General features: G+C 37.6%; 4 protein-coding genes across 4 annotated transcripts; all 4 read left to right on the top strand.

Moving 5' to 3' along the window:
• The first annotated feature begins 39 nt into the window (after positions 1 to 39).
• On the top strand, positions 40 to 815 carry LOC140773506 (cytochrome c oxidase subunit 6b-3-like). Its single transcript, XM_073116106.1, has 3 exons — positions 40 to 273; positions 436 to 517; positions 661 to 815. The coding sequence occupies exons 1-3, from the start codon at positions 44 to 46 to the stop codon at positions 712 to 714; spliced, it is 366 nt and encodes a 121-aa protein (XP_072972207.1). The 5' UTR covers positions 40 to 43; the 3' UTR covers positions 715 to 815.
• A 295-nt stretch (positions 816 to 1,110) lies between these two features.
• Positions 1,111 to 2,280, top strand: LOC140773884 (peptidyl-prolyl cis-trans isomerase FKBP17-2, chloroplastic). The gene is made up of 3 exons (XM_073116662.1): positions 1,111 to 1,557; positions 1,661 to 1,705; positions 1,855 to 2,280. Exons 1-3 carry the CDS (start codon positions 1,217 to 1,219, stop codon positions 2,216 to 2,218), a joined length of 750 nt encoding a protein of 249 aa, XP_072972763.1. The 5' UTR covers positions 1,111 to 1,216; the 3' UTR covers positions 2,219 to 2,280.
• A 1,132-nt stretch (positions 2,281 to 3,412) lies between these two features.
• On the top strand, positions 3,413 to 7,371 carry LOC140773368 (uncharacterized). The gene is made up of 9 exons (XM_073115881.1): positions 3,413 to 3,567; positions 3,659 to 3,728; positions 4,990 to 5,057; positions 5,608 to 5,669; positions 5,775 to 5,856; positions 5,954 to 6,187; positions 6,646 to 6,774; positions 6,888 to 6,949; positions 7,046 to 7,371. Exons 1-9 carry the CDS (start codon positions 3,517 to 3,519, stop codon positions 7,164 to 7,166), a joined length of 879 nt encoding a protein of 292 aa, XP_072971982.1. The 5' UTR covers positions 3,413 to 3,516; the 3' UTR covers positions 7,167 to 7,371.
• A 585-nt stretch (positions 7,372 to 7,956) lies between these two features.
• Positions 7,957 to 14,020, top strand: LOC140773367 (phytanoyl-CoA dioxygenase 1). The gene is made up of 9 exons (XM_073115880.1): positions 7,957 to 8,106; positions 8,178 to 8,299; positions 8,415 to 8,475; positions 10,010 to 10,078; positions 10,717 to 10,835; positions 11,704 to 11,851; positions 11,965 to 12,109; positions 12,193 to 12,279; positions 13,646 to 14,020. The coding sequence occupies exons 1-9, from the start codon at positions 8,052 to 8,054 to the stop codon at positions 13,692 to 13,694; spliced, it is 855 nt and encodes a 284-aa protein (XP_072971981.1). The 5' UTR covers positions 7,957 to 8,051; the 3' UTR covers positions 13,695 to 14,020.
• The last annotated feature ends 1,165 nt before the right edge of the window (positions 14,021 to 15,185 follow it).

Here is a 15,185-nt window from a genome sequence, read left to right as displayed (position 1 = left end):
GAACCTTTCTAAGCAAATATTGAGAGCAAAGTAGTTAAAGAGTATGGAGGCCAACGTGGTGGATCCTCACGATAAGATGAGGGCGAGGGACGTCAACCGGGTGGCCACCGGCGAGCAGGCTCCTCGTCCGGCCCACGAGCTTGGTTCCATCGCCGACGCTCCCCCACCACCGCCCGACGGCGTCATCGAGCTCCATACCGTCCCCTCCGACGCCCGTTTCCCTTTCACCAACCAAACTCGGCACTGTTACTCTCGCTACCTCGAGTACCACCAGTAAGTCATATAATAAATAATTAAATTAAGAGCTAAATTTGTACTTTTTTAAGCCGAGAGATTTCAATAGTATACGTGAACATGTATATATATACTTAGCGAGGTACGCTGCTCTTTCCTTTCTCATGTTATGCTTCTGCTGTTAATCGTTGATGCTTTCAGCTGTGTTAAGGCCAAGGGTCCCGACTCGCCGGAGTGCGAGAAGTTCGCGCGGTGGTACCGGTCGCTCTGTCCGACCGAGTGGGTGAGAAGCTTTGTTTGTCGTGTTTGTGATGCTAGCTGCTTGTTCTAACTGTCTTCTTTTTTTCTTTTTCCTTCTTTTTTGGCGTGGATTAATGGATTAATTTGCATGTCTTTTGATCATACAAGCGTTGGTGGTCTTTGCAGATTGTGAAGTGGAACGAGCAAAGGGAGATGGGAGTGTTTCCTGGTCCACTTTGAACCAATACCATATCTATATGCAACTTGGAAGAATTTTCTTTTTCATGTAACTAATGTAGGAATGGGTGTGTTATTCATGTACTCTATATACTTAATAGAAGCTTTACTTACTCCACGTTTCACTCAGTTTATACCGAAAGAAGCTCGATTTCAAGCTTTAATATTATTTCTTTTGTTGCTATCAAGTGCATGGCTTGTTATTAGTCTCTAATTTAATCTTAACCTTGAAATTAGTTTTAATTATGCAATTAGGCCATCACCGTACTCCAATGGTCCGGTATCCTGGTCATTTTACAATTAATAGAGCTATCCTTATGAAAGCTACTACTACAACAAGGAACAGGGGGTGGGGGGCAGGGGCAGTCTTCTGGATAAAGATAAGGCTTTTGGAGTACTAGTGGCTAAAACTTAGCCCAATTAAAGTGTTCATATCTCCTCTGAGCTCAAACCAAACTTTCTCCCTCCTCCACCTCCTCCTCCTCCTCCTCCAAAGCAATTAACCATGGCTGCTTTCCTTGGATCTCCCACCTTCCTCACTCTCCCACCCACAAAGCCACAGCTCTCATGCTCCCAATCCCAATCCCCACGTCCACCTCCACCTCCGCCTCCAAACCAACAGCAGCCACCCATGCAAGCCCAGTCACAGCCTCCTTCTCCATCTCCTCCAAAGCCACTGCAGAAGCCAAAACTGGCAGCAGAGTCCACGGATTGGATTACGTCGAGCCTAACGAGACGCTTCGGCATCGGCGCCGGACTCGCGTGGGTCGCCTTCCTCGCCGCCGGCGTCGTCTCAGAGCAGGTCAAGACCCGCTTCGAGGCGTCGCAGCAGCAAGCTAATACCAAGTTAGCATATACTAAAACTTGATCAACTTGGTATACATATATATATATATATATTTCCCTTTAATTTGTGAATTGGATTGTTATCATTTTTGATTCTCTGCAGGGATGTGGAGAAGGAGGAAGAGGTCATACTACCCAATGGCATCAGGTACAGACTTGACACTATATTTTTGAAATTGTTATAATTTGGATCAAATGCACTCCGAATATTTTGATAACCAAAAGTGATTGATAAATTACAACTCAAATGTTAATAATACCAGTAATATAGCCTCTTTTTTAATATGTTTGGTTCAGATACTATGAGATGAGAGTGGGTGGCGGGGATTCACCGAGGCCGGGAGACCTGGTGGTGATAGACCTCCAGGGAGGAGTAGTCGGCGGCGGCGGCAATGGCGAGGCGTTCGTGGACACGTTCGGAGAAGGGAAGAGACCATTAGCATTGGTGATGGGCTCTAGGCCTTACAGTAGAGGGATGTGTGAGGGTGTGGAATACGTGCTGAGATCCATGAGAGCCGGCGGAAAGAGGAGAGTGGTAGTTCCTCCTGCCTTGGGCTTTGGAGATGACGGCGCTGACTTTGGGTCGCCCGTCAAGATTCCCGCCGGAGCTACGCTTGAGTTCGTTGTGCAGGTCGACAAGGTGTCCATCGCACCTTCATGAGCTTTTGAAGGATGATTGTGTAATCGATTCAGCTCTCCTCTTACAAGGAAATGATTTTTTAACCTTTTTTTTCTATTTCTTTTGGACAAAGAATCCTCAGCTCTTCCATGTGGTGTGGTGCATTTTTCACAATTCTATTTACATAACTGGTATGATAAAATTAAAAGTATAATAATAATTCACCTATAATTATAAAAATTTGTATGGGCCAACGGTTTTTTTTCTCTCTCTCTCTCTCTCTAGTACATCTTCTCATAGTTTTACTCACCACTAATTAATTACGATAATGTGAAAATTTGACCTTTATTTTAAAAATGTTTTGCCAAAATGCTAGCCCATTAAAGGGCTAGTACAAATTGATGTCAGGTACGATTTAAAACCTAGCTATATTTTGTACAAGTTTTATGAGCTATTTGTAAAAAAATACAAAATTTAGTAACAATAAGATTGATCTCTTAATTTATTAAATACATTTATTTTTTATACTATATAATTTATATTCGATTATTTTAAAAACTAAAGAAATTTTTTAGGGATTTTTATAAATCACACCCTATATTTTACCTATTTTTTGATTCGCACCCCATCTTTAAGGATTTTATAATATAAACCCTCATTTTTTTTCTCCATTTTTTCCCAAATTTTCTTCGTATCTCTCCCTTTCTTTGAGGTCGCAAGCAACAAAATCAGCTTAGCGTTTGAGAAGCTCTAAGATCTCCATCACTTGGAGTTTGAAAGCTCTAAGATTAGCTTGGCATTTAGGTGATATTCTCCATGGTTTGAAAAAAAGCAATAAGTATGGATGCTCATGTTATGAATAAAATTAGAGATAAGTACTATAAATTACATAATGGATTATAACAGAATATTATCTTTCTAGTATCATTCAGTTTGATTATAGTTAGATTAAGTTAACTCAGGGTGTCAAATGAACATTATAGGAAAAATGAGGGATCATGTTATAAAATCACCAAAACGGAGTGCGGATTATAAAATAGAAAAAAAATGTAAGGTGTGATTTATAAAAATCCTAATTTTTTATATAAATGCTCCTTAGCTTCCCTTGGTAGAGTAAATAACTAGTTGGGCCTCATAACAAACTGGGCATGGGAATTAGGCCCGGCCCAAAACCTCCGTCAGAGTTTTGAAAGTTTCTACCGTGTACCAAGACGGCGCATAATTGGCCCCGTTTCTTTAGCTCATATATGCCGTGTACAAACTCCAACCACATGCCGCCTGGTTTTAGAAGAACACATCCAATCGGAACGCGGTGCTGCATTCTCCTTCCCTGAGCGCGAATGGGGACTGTCCTCGACTCCCATTTCTTGGCCCTAACCGCCATTGTCACTGTAATCTCTCTCTCTCTCGCTCTTTAAAGATGTAATTGTTGTTTGGATTGGATGTTTCTGGTTATATTCACGAGCTAATTGTAAATATCAGGTAGGATACCAGCTGCTGTTCTTCATAATAACAGCCCTCCTCAAATTTGACAAGGTCACTGATTTCGCCGGTAATTCGATCTCCCAGAATCTCCTTGTTGCCAAATTTCGTGTCATATGAAATGATTTTGTTGTCATGCCCCTGCATACGGTTTGAGTGTTTGATTGTTTGGTGATTCGTTGAAGTTATTGGAATTGCAATTCTAGTTGGTTCTGATCGATTTAGCTTGATGAGTCATAAGATTTGGTAATGTGCTAACTAAGATCCCATTTAAATAATCAAAAGTAGGAAGGAAAGAATGGAATAAAAGAATACGTAAAGTTGCTTAATATTCAAGGCGTAGTGCTTTCTGTAAGATACCGATGGTCCCCTTTCTGGGCAGAATTCTTTTTATAGAAATTGCATATCTAGATACAATACGTTAATCTTGAGTTTTCATACCATGGAATCTGCAAATCTATTATCTGAACTGTTATACAAGACAGATTGAAATAACTTAAGGCAGTTCTAGTTGTAATTGGATGTTCTGTTTAATGTTTCAATGAAACAGAGCTTCTGCCTTTTGTCAAAAAAAGAAAAAGAAATAACTTAAGGCAACTCAGAGGATGGGTTGCTTTTCTGATGTAATAATAATAGATGGTATGAAGAACGCTGCCATTAATCCCGTCATAGGTTTCCTCCCCAGACCTACTTTTGTGGGAGCGTTGTATAGTGGGATGCCCCCTCTTTTGCTTTTTTACAGATTGTCGACATTATAGCTCCATCCAACATTTTGCAGCATGGATTTGCACACCTTCCTGCTGAATAGCCTGTGCCAGTTGGCACAGGGTAACATGGGGGGTTGCAAACCTTCCTGCTGAATAACCTTTTTTTGTCATCAACTAACTGACTAAGTCCATGAAAACAAGCACAAATTCTACTTATCATCATTATATCCGTAATCGACTAGATGTTTACAGGATATAACATACTAACGCGTAATTACTTATTTGATAGTTGTGAAAAAAGCACTTTTAGTGGAATTAATTATAATATATCCAATTGGCCTATGCCTGTCAGCTCTTCTTTCATATCGCTTTGTCATAGATGTAATGAAATTTCACTCTGAACTTGTGCTTCATTTGTATAATATTAGTTATTACTTACTAGGAATATGCATGAGACTAGAATGAATATAATTATGATGATACGATAATTGTGGCGGTCATTTTCGTTGAACCACCTAAATGTGGTTTATTCAATAAATTGAATTTTTGTTATTCTTTTTCCCTTGTTGGATGCACTGAGTATAGTTTTGTGGTGTATTTGATGTACTCTTTTTCCTTCTGCAGGTAGCACAAATTTTGTCATCCTTGCTATTCTAACACTTGCTGTAAAAGGAGCATGGCATTTTCGACAGGTAAACAGCCGTACTGCATAGAATACAATTTGTTTCAAGTTTTTTAATGCAAATAAAATGGTGAATAAGTTGGGCATTGCTTAAGAGTTGAGAGTTGCATGATTTCAGTCAAAATTTTCCTTTGTCGTAACTCGATTTGAGTCATGAATATGGCACATGAGAAGTTGAACAATTTATTTACTTCTATGAAAAGCAATTGCAATACAGGATATATAATTTGTTGTTGATGTTTTCTTCCTTCAAAACTAGAACTGATTAACATACTAGAACTTGATTTGACTTTAAAAATTCTGCCAAATATCTATGGCACTTAAATATAGGCAGAGTCATGCATGTTTAGTAACAACATTTCGATTGTAATCATAGATCTTGTGGTTCTAGCATTATTAAGCATCTTATATGCTTAATTGAAAGAAGTCTACTTGTCATTTATGTTGACCTTTCCCTTCAGATAAATTTTTGCATGATTATATGACTGTATGTTGCCCCAGATAAATTACAATTGCAGTAATTTCTTTTGCCTTTGTAAGCATCAAGCTCCATTTTTCAGGTTGTTCTGACAGCTCTTGTAGTGGTTTGGGGTCTTCGCTTGGGACTGTTTTTGTTAATGAGGTACGTTTAGTAAATTCTGATCAGTACCCATCTACTGCAATATATGTTTAATTGTGTGCTTTCATTTGTCAAGAGTGCATCTGATGTTCTACGTTGTCAATCTAGGATTATGAATTGGGGAGAGGACCGTCGTTTCGATGAAATGCGTAATAATTTGGGGAAGTTGGCAGTTTTCTGGTTATTCCAGGTTGTAAATCGCAAATTACTAATTAAGAAAATCCAGTTGCTATTCTGAATAAAAATACAAACAAGCAAAATGACCTCTTAATCCTCATCCATGGCAGGCTGTTTGGGTGTGGACCGTCAGCTTGCCTCTCACAATTGTGAATGCTAGTGACAGAAATCCCTCTGTCAAACCTCAAGATTTCATTGGCTGGATAATGTGGGGAGTGGGCATATTTATCGAAGCAACTGCTGATCAGCAGAAGCTCATTTTCAAAAACTCTCCTGTTAACAAAGGGAAGTGGTGTGACGCTGGAATTTGGAAATATTCTCGTCATCCAAATTACTTTGGTGAGGTTAGTTTTGTTTTGCTCTTCTTTCCTTGTTATCTATTTTTAAATGTTTATAAAGCAAAAAAGTTCATGCTGCCAGGACCAGTGCAAGGAAGCATTTGTATGTTTGGTTTAACATTCTATGCCTCTCTTTGACTTGTTTCTGAATATGGATTTAAATCTTATTCCGTAATTATTTGCAAGTAAGTAGGTATATACTATAGAGTACTAATTAGAAGCACCTTTAATATTTATTTCTATGATTGAGAATATCTTATTTCCATTTGTGTTACTCATTTTAATTTTATATACCAACTGTTTTCTAGGAGAATACTTCTTCACGTCCTCACCTTTGGGGCTTGCTTGACTATTTTCTTCTGTAACAATTCTCATGTTTGTCATGCTGGTTTCATATATGTTCATGAAGAAAATTTTGAATAGGAACTGATCAATCTCCACATTCTCATCTGATGCAAGTACAGATGCTCCTTTGGTGGGGAATATTCGTGGCGTCCACGCCTATTCTAGGAGGAGCTGAGTGGCTTGTGATTTTTGGACCTATATTCCTAACCCTGCTGCTTCTTTTTGTTAGTGGCATCCCACTTCTTGAGGTCTGGAACCACTCTTACATACTAAGGACTATATCTGCTGATTTTAGTTCCAGGATTCCTTTCTGTTGATAATATCTCCAATGACTGATTGTTTCATCTATTCCTCCAAGCAGGAATCAGCAGATAAACGATTCAGCAGCGTGCCAGAGTACCGTGCCTACAAGAACACTACTAGGTGAGCCTCTTTTATTGTCCCCTAGTATTTAGATCTCATTACTAATAATCTCGAGAGTGTAGAATAACTTATGATGATAATATATTTTCTTTTCAGCCCTCTTATTCCTCTGCCGCCTTTCATTTATGGAAACTTGCCTGCATGGTTCAAAGTAGCTTTTCTTTTTGAGTTCCCTCTCTACAATCGAGGTTTCGTCCGCGAAGGAAGATTAATTTGATACGCCACAGATCTCTTGAGAAATCAGCTACTGTTACATCAAGGATCTTCTATGTTTTGGAGTTACATTTAATGGGTGCTCATTATTTTCTATTCTTGTTAATACTTGTTTGATACTTCATATACATTACATCATAGACCCTTTTCTGTGTGTAGATTTCTGTGGTTTGTCTTAGTATTACAAGTTGGTACTTGGGCTATCTTAATTCATTTTTTTTTCCTCCAATACTTTCCTAGTTGTTAGTTATATAATCTCCTTCTATTGGCTTGCCATCTCCCACATCATCATATACTTTTATGCAGGCAAAGCACATCAACTAATAACTCAACTTCATGACTGAAATAAGATTATTCGCTTTTTCTAGCAGACTGCGCTCTGCTAGTTAATTCCGGCAAAATTTAATTATTAAGCCATAGTGTTGATTACAAACTTATCATATAAGTTATTCTACTCATTCAAAATATCTAACACTGAGTGGTTAGATCTCATCAGCTTAGTAAGGCTATGAATTTAATTCACTCTATTAACGTTTGAGTTAATATTTCAAATTATTTCGCTATTTTTCTTTTTCTTTTACTGTCATTCGGTTGCCCAACATTAATTAAAATCATTGGGAACGGCAAATATTTTATCAAGCATATGATAAAGCAAAGGGCTCATGATCGACAAGAAGATAATATTATATATATATATATATATATATATATATATATATATATATTATTATATACCGCGTGGCCGGAGATGCGCGTGCCACGTGTGCATCATCGGCACCGATGCCGAATAAGTCTTCGTCTTTGTGGGCCGTGGCATGGTCAATTTTCTTGCCTTATTCTTACATTATCCGATCCTGGTCCCTTGGAGAAAGTAGGAATCGCCGTCACCATGGGCATCGACGGGAATCTCAGCGCCGAGCAAATCAACTTCTTCAACACTAACGGTAAGAGAAGCTTCGAGATCCAAAGCAAACCCTTACCCGATGCTAACTCGAGCTCGATGTTTCCATGGCAGGGTATTTGGTGCTCGAATCCTTCTCGAGTGATTGGGAGGTGAAGGAGATGAGGGATCGGATGGTGGAGCTTTTGGAGGGATTCGATGGTGCCTCGTCGACTATCTTCTCTACCAAGGATCACGTATGATCTTTTTCCCCATTGATTTAGTAGGATGTGAGGCAAGTGGGTGGAGTATTAAATTGGGATATTTTTTTTTTTAAATTTTTGTTGTGATCTTACTTTATTGCAATTGCAGCGGCAGGCCAAGGATAATTACTTTTTGAATAGCGCCGAGAATATTTCCTTCTTCTTTGAGGGTGAGTAGTTTGCTATCTTTTCAGCCGTTTATACTTTATAAGAAGGCCCCAGAAACTAAACTGTTAGCACAATGGAACAAAGACAAAAACTTTCATGACAGCTTCCCTTGTTGTTATATTCTTTTTCTTTCATTTTATTCTCGAAAAGGGTAGAGTTACAGAAAGGTGTACTAGAAGTAGTTTATCTGTGATTTGGATTGAATTAATTTATATAAGTTCAGGTGGACAGGCATAGTGCGCATTAAAGCCATATTGTGAAATGTTGTGACAAATTTGATGTCACCTGTGCCCCATGGACGGTGGGATTTATTGAATACAAGTTTATACATAGCAGATTAAAGTATCAAATTATGTGCTGCTTAATATAAGAGAAGACAACTGAAACAAAAGAAATTTCAAAAGGATTTATTCTGTCTGCAAAATTACAATTTTTTGTCCTTTCATATCCCGAAACCAGTGTAAAGTTGTATAAGAATTGTAATAACACCCGTCTCTTATTCCCTCCTCCCTAACTGATGGATCAAGGACAGATGTAGAATATGACAAGGTTAGGTATTACTTACTGACAGTTATTCTTCATGCTACTATGCTAGAATATCTTAAAATATTGGTTCCGTTTTGTTACGGATCAGACCTGAGCCGATCCAGATGTAAAAAAATTATAAAAATTTAGGTGGTGGTAACCTCATGAGATAGAGTTCTAATGGCTCTGGTTTCACGTCAATCGGATGCATGGATGTAAAGATATAATTAAAATAGTAGAGTAAGGTCAGAACGAGGTAAAACGGTAAATATCTGGCGTTGCGGCAGTCGTCGAAAGGTGACGGACGGCCAAGGGTAATGGTGGTTGCTAGAGGCTGTGAAGCATGAATACAGATACGGGATACGGGATACTGGGATATGGAGATACGGATACAGGGATACGATAAATTCTTAAAAGTAGTAATAGAAACTGATATGAAACTTAAAATGTTAGTGAAACATTGAAACCTAATTCAACTATTAGTCTACAACTAGTTTGGATCTTTAAATAGGTTTCAAGTTATATGTTTAATTCATTATCAAATAAACAAAGCCTTAAAGTATCATGAAGGAATAGACAATCGTATATACATATAAAGTATATATTTTATATCATCTTTTAGCACACCCGGATCGTATCACATTTGTTTTCCTAGACTTCTAAATTGGCTAGTAGTGATACCCATCTAGTTGATAACTCAAGTGGGAGTCAGACAACCATATTCTTATCATCCCTTGCTAACTAAATTACACCACCTAGTGGAAGCACAATTCTCGGAAGGTAACTTATATGATGCACAGGAAATTTGTAGTATGCTATTCTTGCAACATTTTGGTTTGTGTGTCATGAAAGAAAGACCGGATTTTATCATTTGAAGTAAATATTTTATCTCAAGATAAATGCATAGTAAAGTTTTATTTTGATCAAGTTAGTATTTTGATGACATTCTATAAGAGAAATACATCTCCTGAAACCAAATTTTTTGTTCTTATATTAAATCTTCACATGCAGAAAAGGCGTTTGGAGAAGATGGACTCTTGAAACAGCCAAAGGAACTCTCAATTAATAAAGTTGGCCATGGTTTGTAACTTTGTATTGATGGCAGTTTTATATGATCTCCTTAAATTTTCTTGATAAGAGGGAAACTTTTTGGTGTGACATCTTCAGCACAAGGAAGATCCTGTGCATACAAAGTAAAGGAAGAAGACAAGAAGATTCTTTCCCCCTTTTCTTTTCTCCAATCTTGAATTATTAGTAATCTCTTGAATTTGTGCTTGCATGGGGATTCTACCCCATACATACTTTGGCATTAAACTTTAGAGTTTAGATTACTGCTGTCTACATTAAATTTACACATTTATGGCTGAAGCAACAGTACTTAAGTATTCCCTATTGTAAATAACATACAGTAGTAAAGTAGACTAAGGCATTTCCAGAATATGCATTAATTAACCACAATATTATGTAGGGTCAATCCTCCAACTGAAAAAAAAATCCATATATCATGACCCATGCTGAGAAACTTTTCTGTGAGCCATGCTTCTAGTGGCTGCTGAAGGAACAATATTTGCGACATGAATATGATGTGTTAGTTCATGGTTTAGAAGTGTCCGTGTGTTTGCATGCTAAGTGTCCATGTGTTTGCATGTGTTTTAGTTTAGTTTTCTTTAGAATATACTTCTTGAGCTATTTAACCTTATCTTTGAATTTTGCTGCAGCTCTACACGAATTAGATCCAGTATTCAGAAAGTTCTCATTCTCTGACAAAATCTGTAGTATGCTGTCCTCATTAGGATACAAGAGACCTGCAGTTATTCAATCTATGTACATATTTAAGGTAACTTGTCACTTTCATGCTGATTCTAGTCTAATGAGAGATGTATATTGTAATCTTCTTTATATGTCTTTCAGTATATTTGAAACATGAAACCTCTAGTTTATTGCCCTAAAACCCAACCTCTTGCTACAAAGACCTCTCTTTTAATGCCCTAAAACCCAACGTAAAATATTTATAGATATAACTTGGAGGGGAAGAAACCCGCGGTGTGTTCAAACGGCTTTGAGCTTGTTCAAACAAGCGTTAGGAAATGATCCAAAAATGCCGCTTTGTTCAAACAGACTTCGAACACTGCCTCCCCTCGAAACTCTCTAGTTGTGATATGTTCAAACGGCAATGGCCGGAAGCTAGGGAACACAAATTTGATCTTGGGTGTTCAAACTGGCTTGTGGCCATTCGAATGCCCAAGTCCAAATTGAGCCAACTCCAACAACACTCATAGAGGATAAGCTACATGGGAATCGATTGAGATGAGTTGGGCATGTGCAAAGAAAACCATAGAATGAGCTATATTTAACAAAGAATCTTAGACTAAATAGATTTGAATGGAGGAAAAAGTTCAGTTCGCATAGACTACCCAACTAGTCAGGATTCACATCTTTTTGTTGTCGTCTCCTCTGACTGCAAAGCTCTTATCACTTGATATACAGAGGAACCAGCCTGTATGATTTGTATGCCATATTGTTGTATGTCCACTAACTAAAGGATTTTATATATCGAAAAAATCATCTAATACCGTCCATTTATTAATGAATTTATCTGGGTGCTTACTTTTGCATTGTACATGATTTTCTTTTACTCAATACTTAAGGAATATTATAACCTTATCAATGTTTGTGCTGCATGACATGTACTATTTACTCTGTAGCAACCAGGCATTGGTGGAGAGGTGGTGCCACACCAGGATAATTCATTTATCTACACAGAACCTACTTCATGCACAGGGTTGTGGCTAGCACTTGAAGATGCAACGATAACTAATGGTTGCCTATGGGTGATTCCAGGATCGCACAAAAGTAGCTTTCAACCTCATTGCCCTTTTTGTTCTACCTGAATGCTTTTATGAACATTATAAGAATAGTTAGATATATCTAATTATCTCTCTAATATGTTTTTTTTTTCATATTAGATGGACTGAAGAGGCGGTTTATTAGAGATGGAAATGGGGTTTATTTTGACCTTCCTTCACCATCTTATGATCAGAAGGAATTTGTTGCATTGGAAGTGAAGTCTGGTTCTTTGGTGATTATACATGGTGACCTTATACATCAAAGGTTGTTTATAACTGCTGTATCTGTCAATTTCATTTGATGAATTAGTTTCTTTTAAAATCTTTTCTAACTTCTGTTTTCAACAGTTTTGAAAACCAATCTCCCAAATCAAGACATGCCTTAAGCTTGCATGTGATAGATACTGATGGGTTTACATGGGCCAAAGACAATTGGTTAGTATTCAGAATCATATTCAAGTTTTGATTCTTTTATGAAGAACATCATTTTCTTCTTCTTTTTTCTCTTCGTTTACTATGGGCATTTGTGCATTGCCAAATCATTATTTCATCAATTCATATCTTGATATGTATTACTCATCTAAAAGCAAGGTAACATGTAGCAAAGATTTCAATTTCCATAAGACAACGGATAATACAAATGTGGAAATCCACAAATTTGTTATGAGTCATGGAAACAATACCATTTAAATGTAAGACCAACTACACCTGTAGTTTGGGACCCTCGTTTGATCAACGAGTTCTAGATGCTTTTACCTGAGTAGATGCTCTGTCCATTGACTGTCCTTTTTGAAGCATTCTGCAGAAAATAACTCGGGTCCGCCCTGTTCGTATGGCTGAGGAATAACTTTTTGCAGGAATAGATATTTGCATTACGATAGCTTTTTGCATTAGGATGAGCTAGGTACATGCACTCATTCCTAAGGTGGTATGGCTGGAAGCCTGGAACCACTGACTGTTTCAAGAAGTTGGGTGTTTTGTGGAACTGGCCATCTTTCGTTACTTTGATTTGCAGTCCCCTTTCTTTTTTACTTTTTTGTTTATAGAGAAGTGTAAAAGTCAAATAGCTGGCTTTATTTTGGTCCTCATTATCAGCTTTTAAGTTTTAACCTGTCATGTCCTGGCAACATTCTGAAACTACTTGAAAATTAGGGATGATTATCATCGTTTCAAGCAGTCATTTGACGATTTAACATAACCTCCAAGGATGTTTGTTTGCAAAGATAGGAACTCAAAATGACATATCAGTTTGATGGTTGAAATATCTTCTGCCCATTATAGTTCTGTTACGGCTTACTGACAAGTATATTAAAATTCTAAATATGAGAAGTCAAGGTCATGATAGTGTATAAATGCTAGGAAGTCTCAGATTAATATAATTTGAGTATTTAGAAGATTAGCATTCTGAAGAACAGTATTTGAAGGGTTTGCAGCTAGTTTGAAGAATCTTCATCTAAAAGTGTATCGGTGTATCGGTCGAAGATGTATCTTCTTTTTGGTGCAGTATACCTTAGTTATGAAGACAAATTCCTAAATCAAGTGTTTTCTTCTTTCTCTTTGGTTGGGTGATCTTAACCTGCAACTTGCTAGCTTTTGTAGTAAGCCCCTCTAATTTTGTTTCTGGTGGAAATTTAACACCAATTTGTAGATGTGTCATAAGGCTGATAATTAGCCATGAAATTAGTAGTTCTTTTGAATTGTTCTTATCTTTTACTTACGTCTGAATCTAGCCTATTTAAGACTTGGATGATAGCAAGGATTGACAATCTGTCTTTCGTTGTTGAATTATACTTGCTGTCAGGATCCAAAGGAAAGTGGACCCGGAACCCCTCTACATTTCCAGAGTTTAATCACAATGGTGGTGAAAATACTGTGCTTTGTGAAAGGTGACCTTTGATACTGATAGAACTTGAGAAAAATCTGCTGTATCCTGTTGTCATTAACTTGTAAGGGCAAAAAATGATCATGTTGGATGGTCTTTCTTTTTTTCTGTAAATACTTGTTTACATCGCATGTCAGTGATACTTTTATGTACTTTGAGTTTGAACATGAATTGTTATGAAGGTATGATTAGCGAAATGCCATCTTGCAATTATTTATTACACTGGAAGAGCTGGAGAATCTTAAACTGCAATATAGTGAGAGGCTGGTTTACTTGCTACTCACTATTCTTGAATATCATGTTCTGAGAAATTCTTCTTTATTTTAAGATTCGATGCTTTTCTTAAGGGACAAGTCTGTAAGCTTCTGAAAGGGAAGTGTGAACAACATTTTGAATCCTTTTCTTTCCATTCCCGGAATACATTTAAGGATAGATATCCGAAATTTTGTCAATCTGGCACTGATGCTGGACCTTTTTGGACCACCATTCTTTATAAATTTAGTGATTAAGATCTCTTTCAGAAAAGACATTTCCTTTTGTTAAATCCTTATTTTATTAGGATTGTTGTTTCTCTTTCAGTTTACGATCTTTTCATGGAACCCAAACGCGGTCTGTTTCCATGATTTATGAATATTAAACTGTCATTCCTTAGATTTAAATCATAATTTCTAATTAATGTACAAGTTTGGGAGTTTTTGATCATTCTAGGTATGCTTGACACGCTTGGAAAAATCGCTTTGGAGCTCTGATTCAATAAGCGACTTTTGAACAATAATTATTGTTCCTGCCTACCCAAAAAATAACTCATAGAGTTAACAGTTTACATTAAAACAAATCAATTTTTGTGTTAGAAGTCACATAATCTCATAAACAAGTTTAGAACTCACATACAAACTAACATAATATTTGATTGATGAGCAGATCTAAAGTAATCAAAAACACCAAGTTGGGGTGAGTGCCGAAGATATTTTTGCCAGCCCCGTTCGGCGAGTGTCATTTGCAAGACACCAAATATCTATAGCATTGGCAGCATCCATGGATTGATGGATATTCCCATCACTCATCAAACCCCAAAGTCCACTTCCCCCCGTACCACCCACCCCCCACCCCACCCCACCCCCACCCCCCCCCGAAGGAGCTACTTCTCTCCGCTCGATTACAAAGTTGCGTCGAAGATTTTTTTTCGTACCACCGGATGTACCGGATCGTCTGCTTGTCAGGCTGTAGGTATTACGCCTTCCTAACCAATCGGGAGATGGCAAGTAACATAGTGTAAGAAATTCCTACAGTTTGAGAATCTGGAAGATCGGCACCATGACCCACGAGCTACACTGCTATATACAGAACAAGGATTGTTCACGAGATGAATAGAAACAAATTAAAGCAACATCTCAACCTCAGTCCCAGTAGTTCCCTCCCCCTTTCAACAACCCCCCCTCCTCCCCCTCCTTCCCCTATC

The sequence above is a fragment of the Typha angustifolia genome, chromosome 13 (assembly GCF_048772165.1).
Source record: "Typha angustifolia cultivar Huaian chromosome 13, ASM4877216v1, whole genome shotgun sequence".
Lineage (NCBI taxonomy): Eukaryota > Viridiplantae > Streptophyta > Magnoliopsida > Poales > Typhaceae > Typha > Typha angustifolia.
Note: the sequence above shows the minus strand (reverse complement) of the source record. Positions and strands in the feature narration are given on the sequence as shown.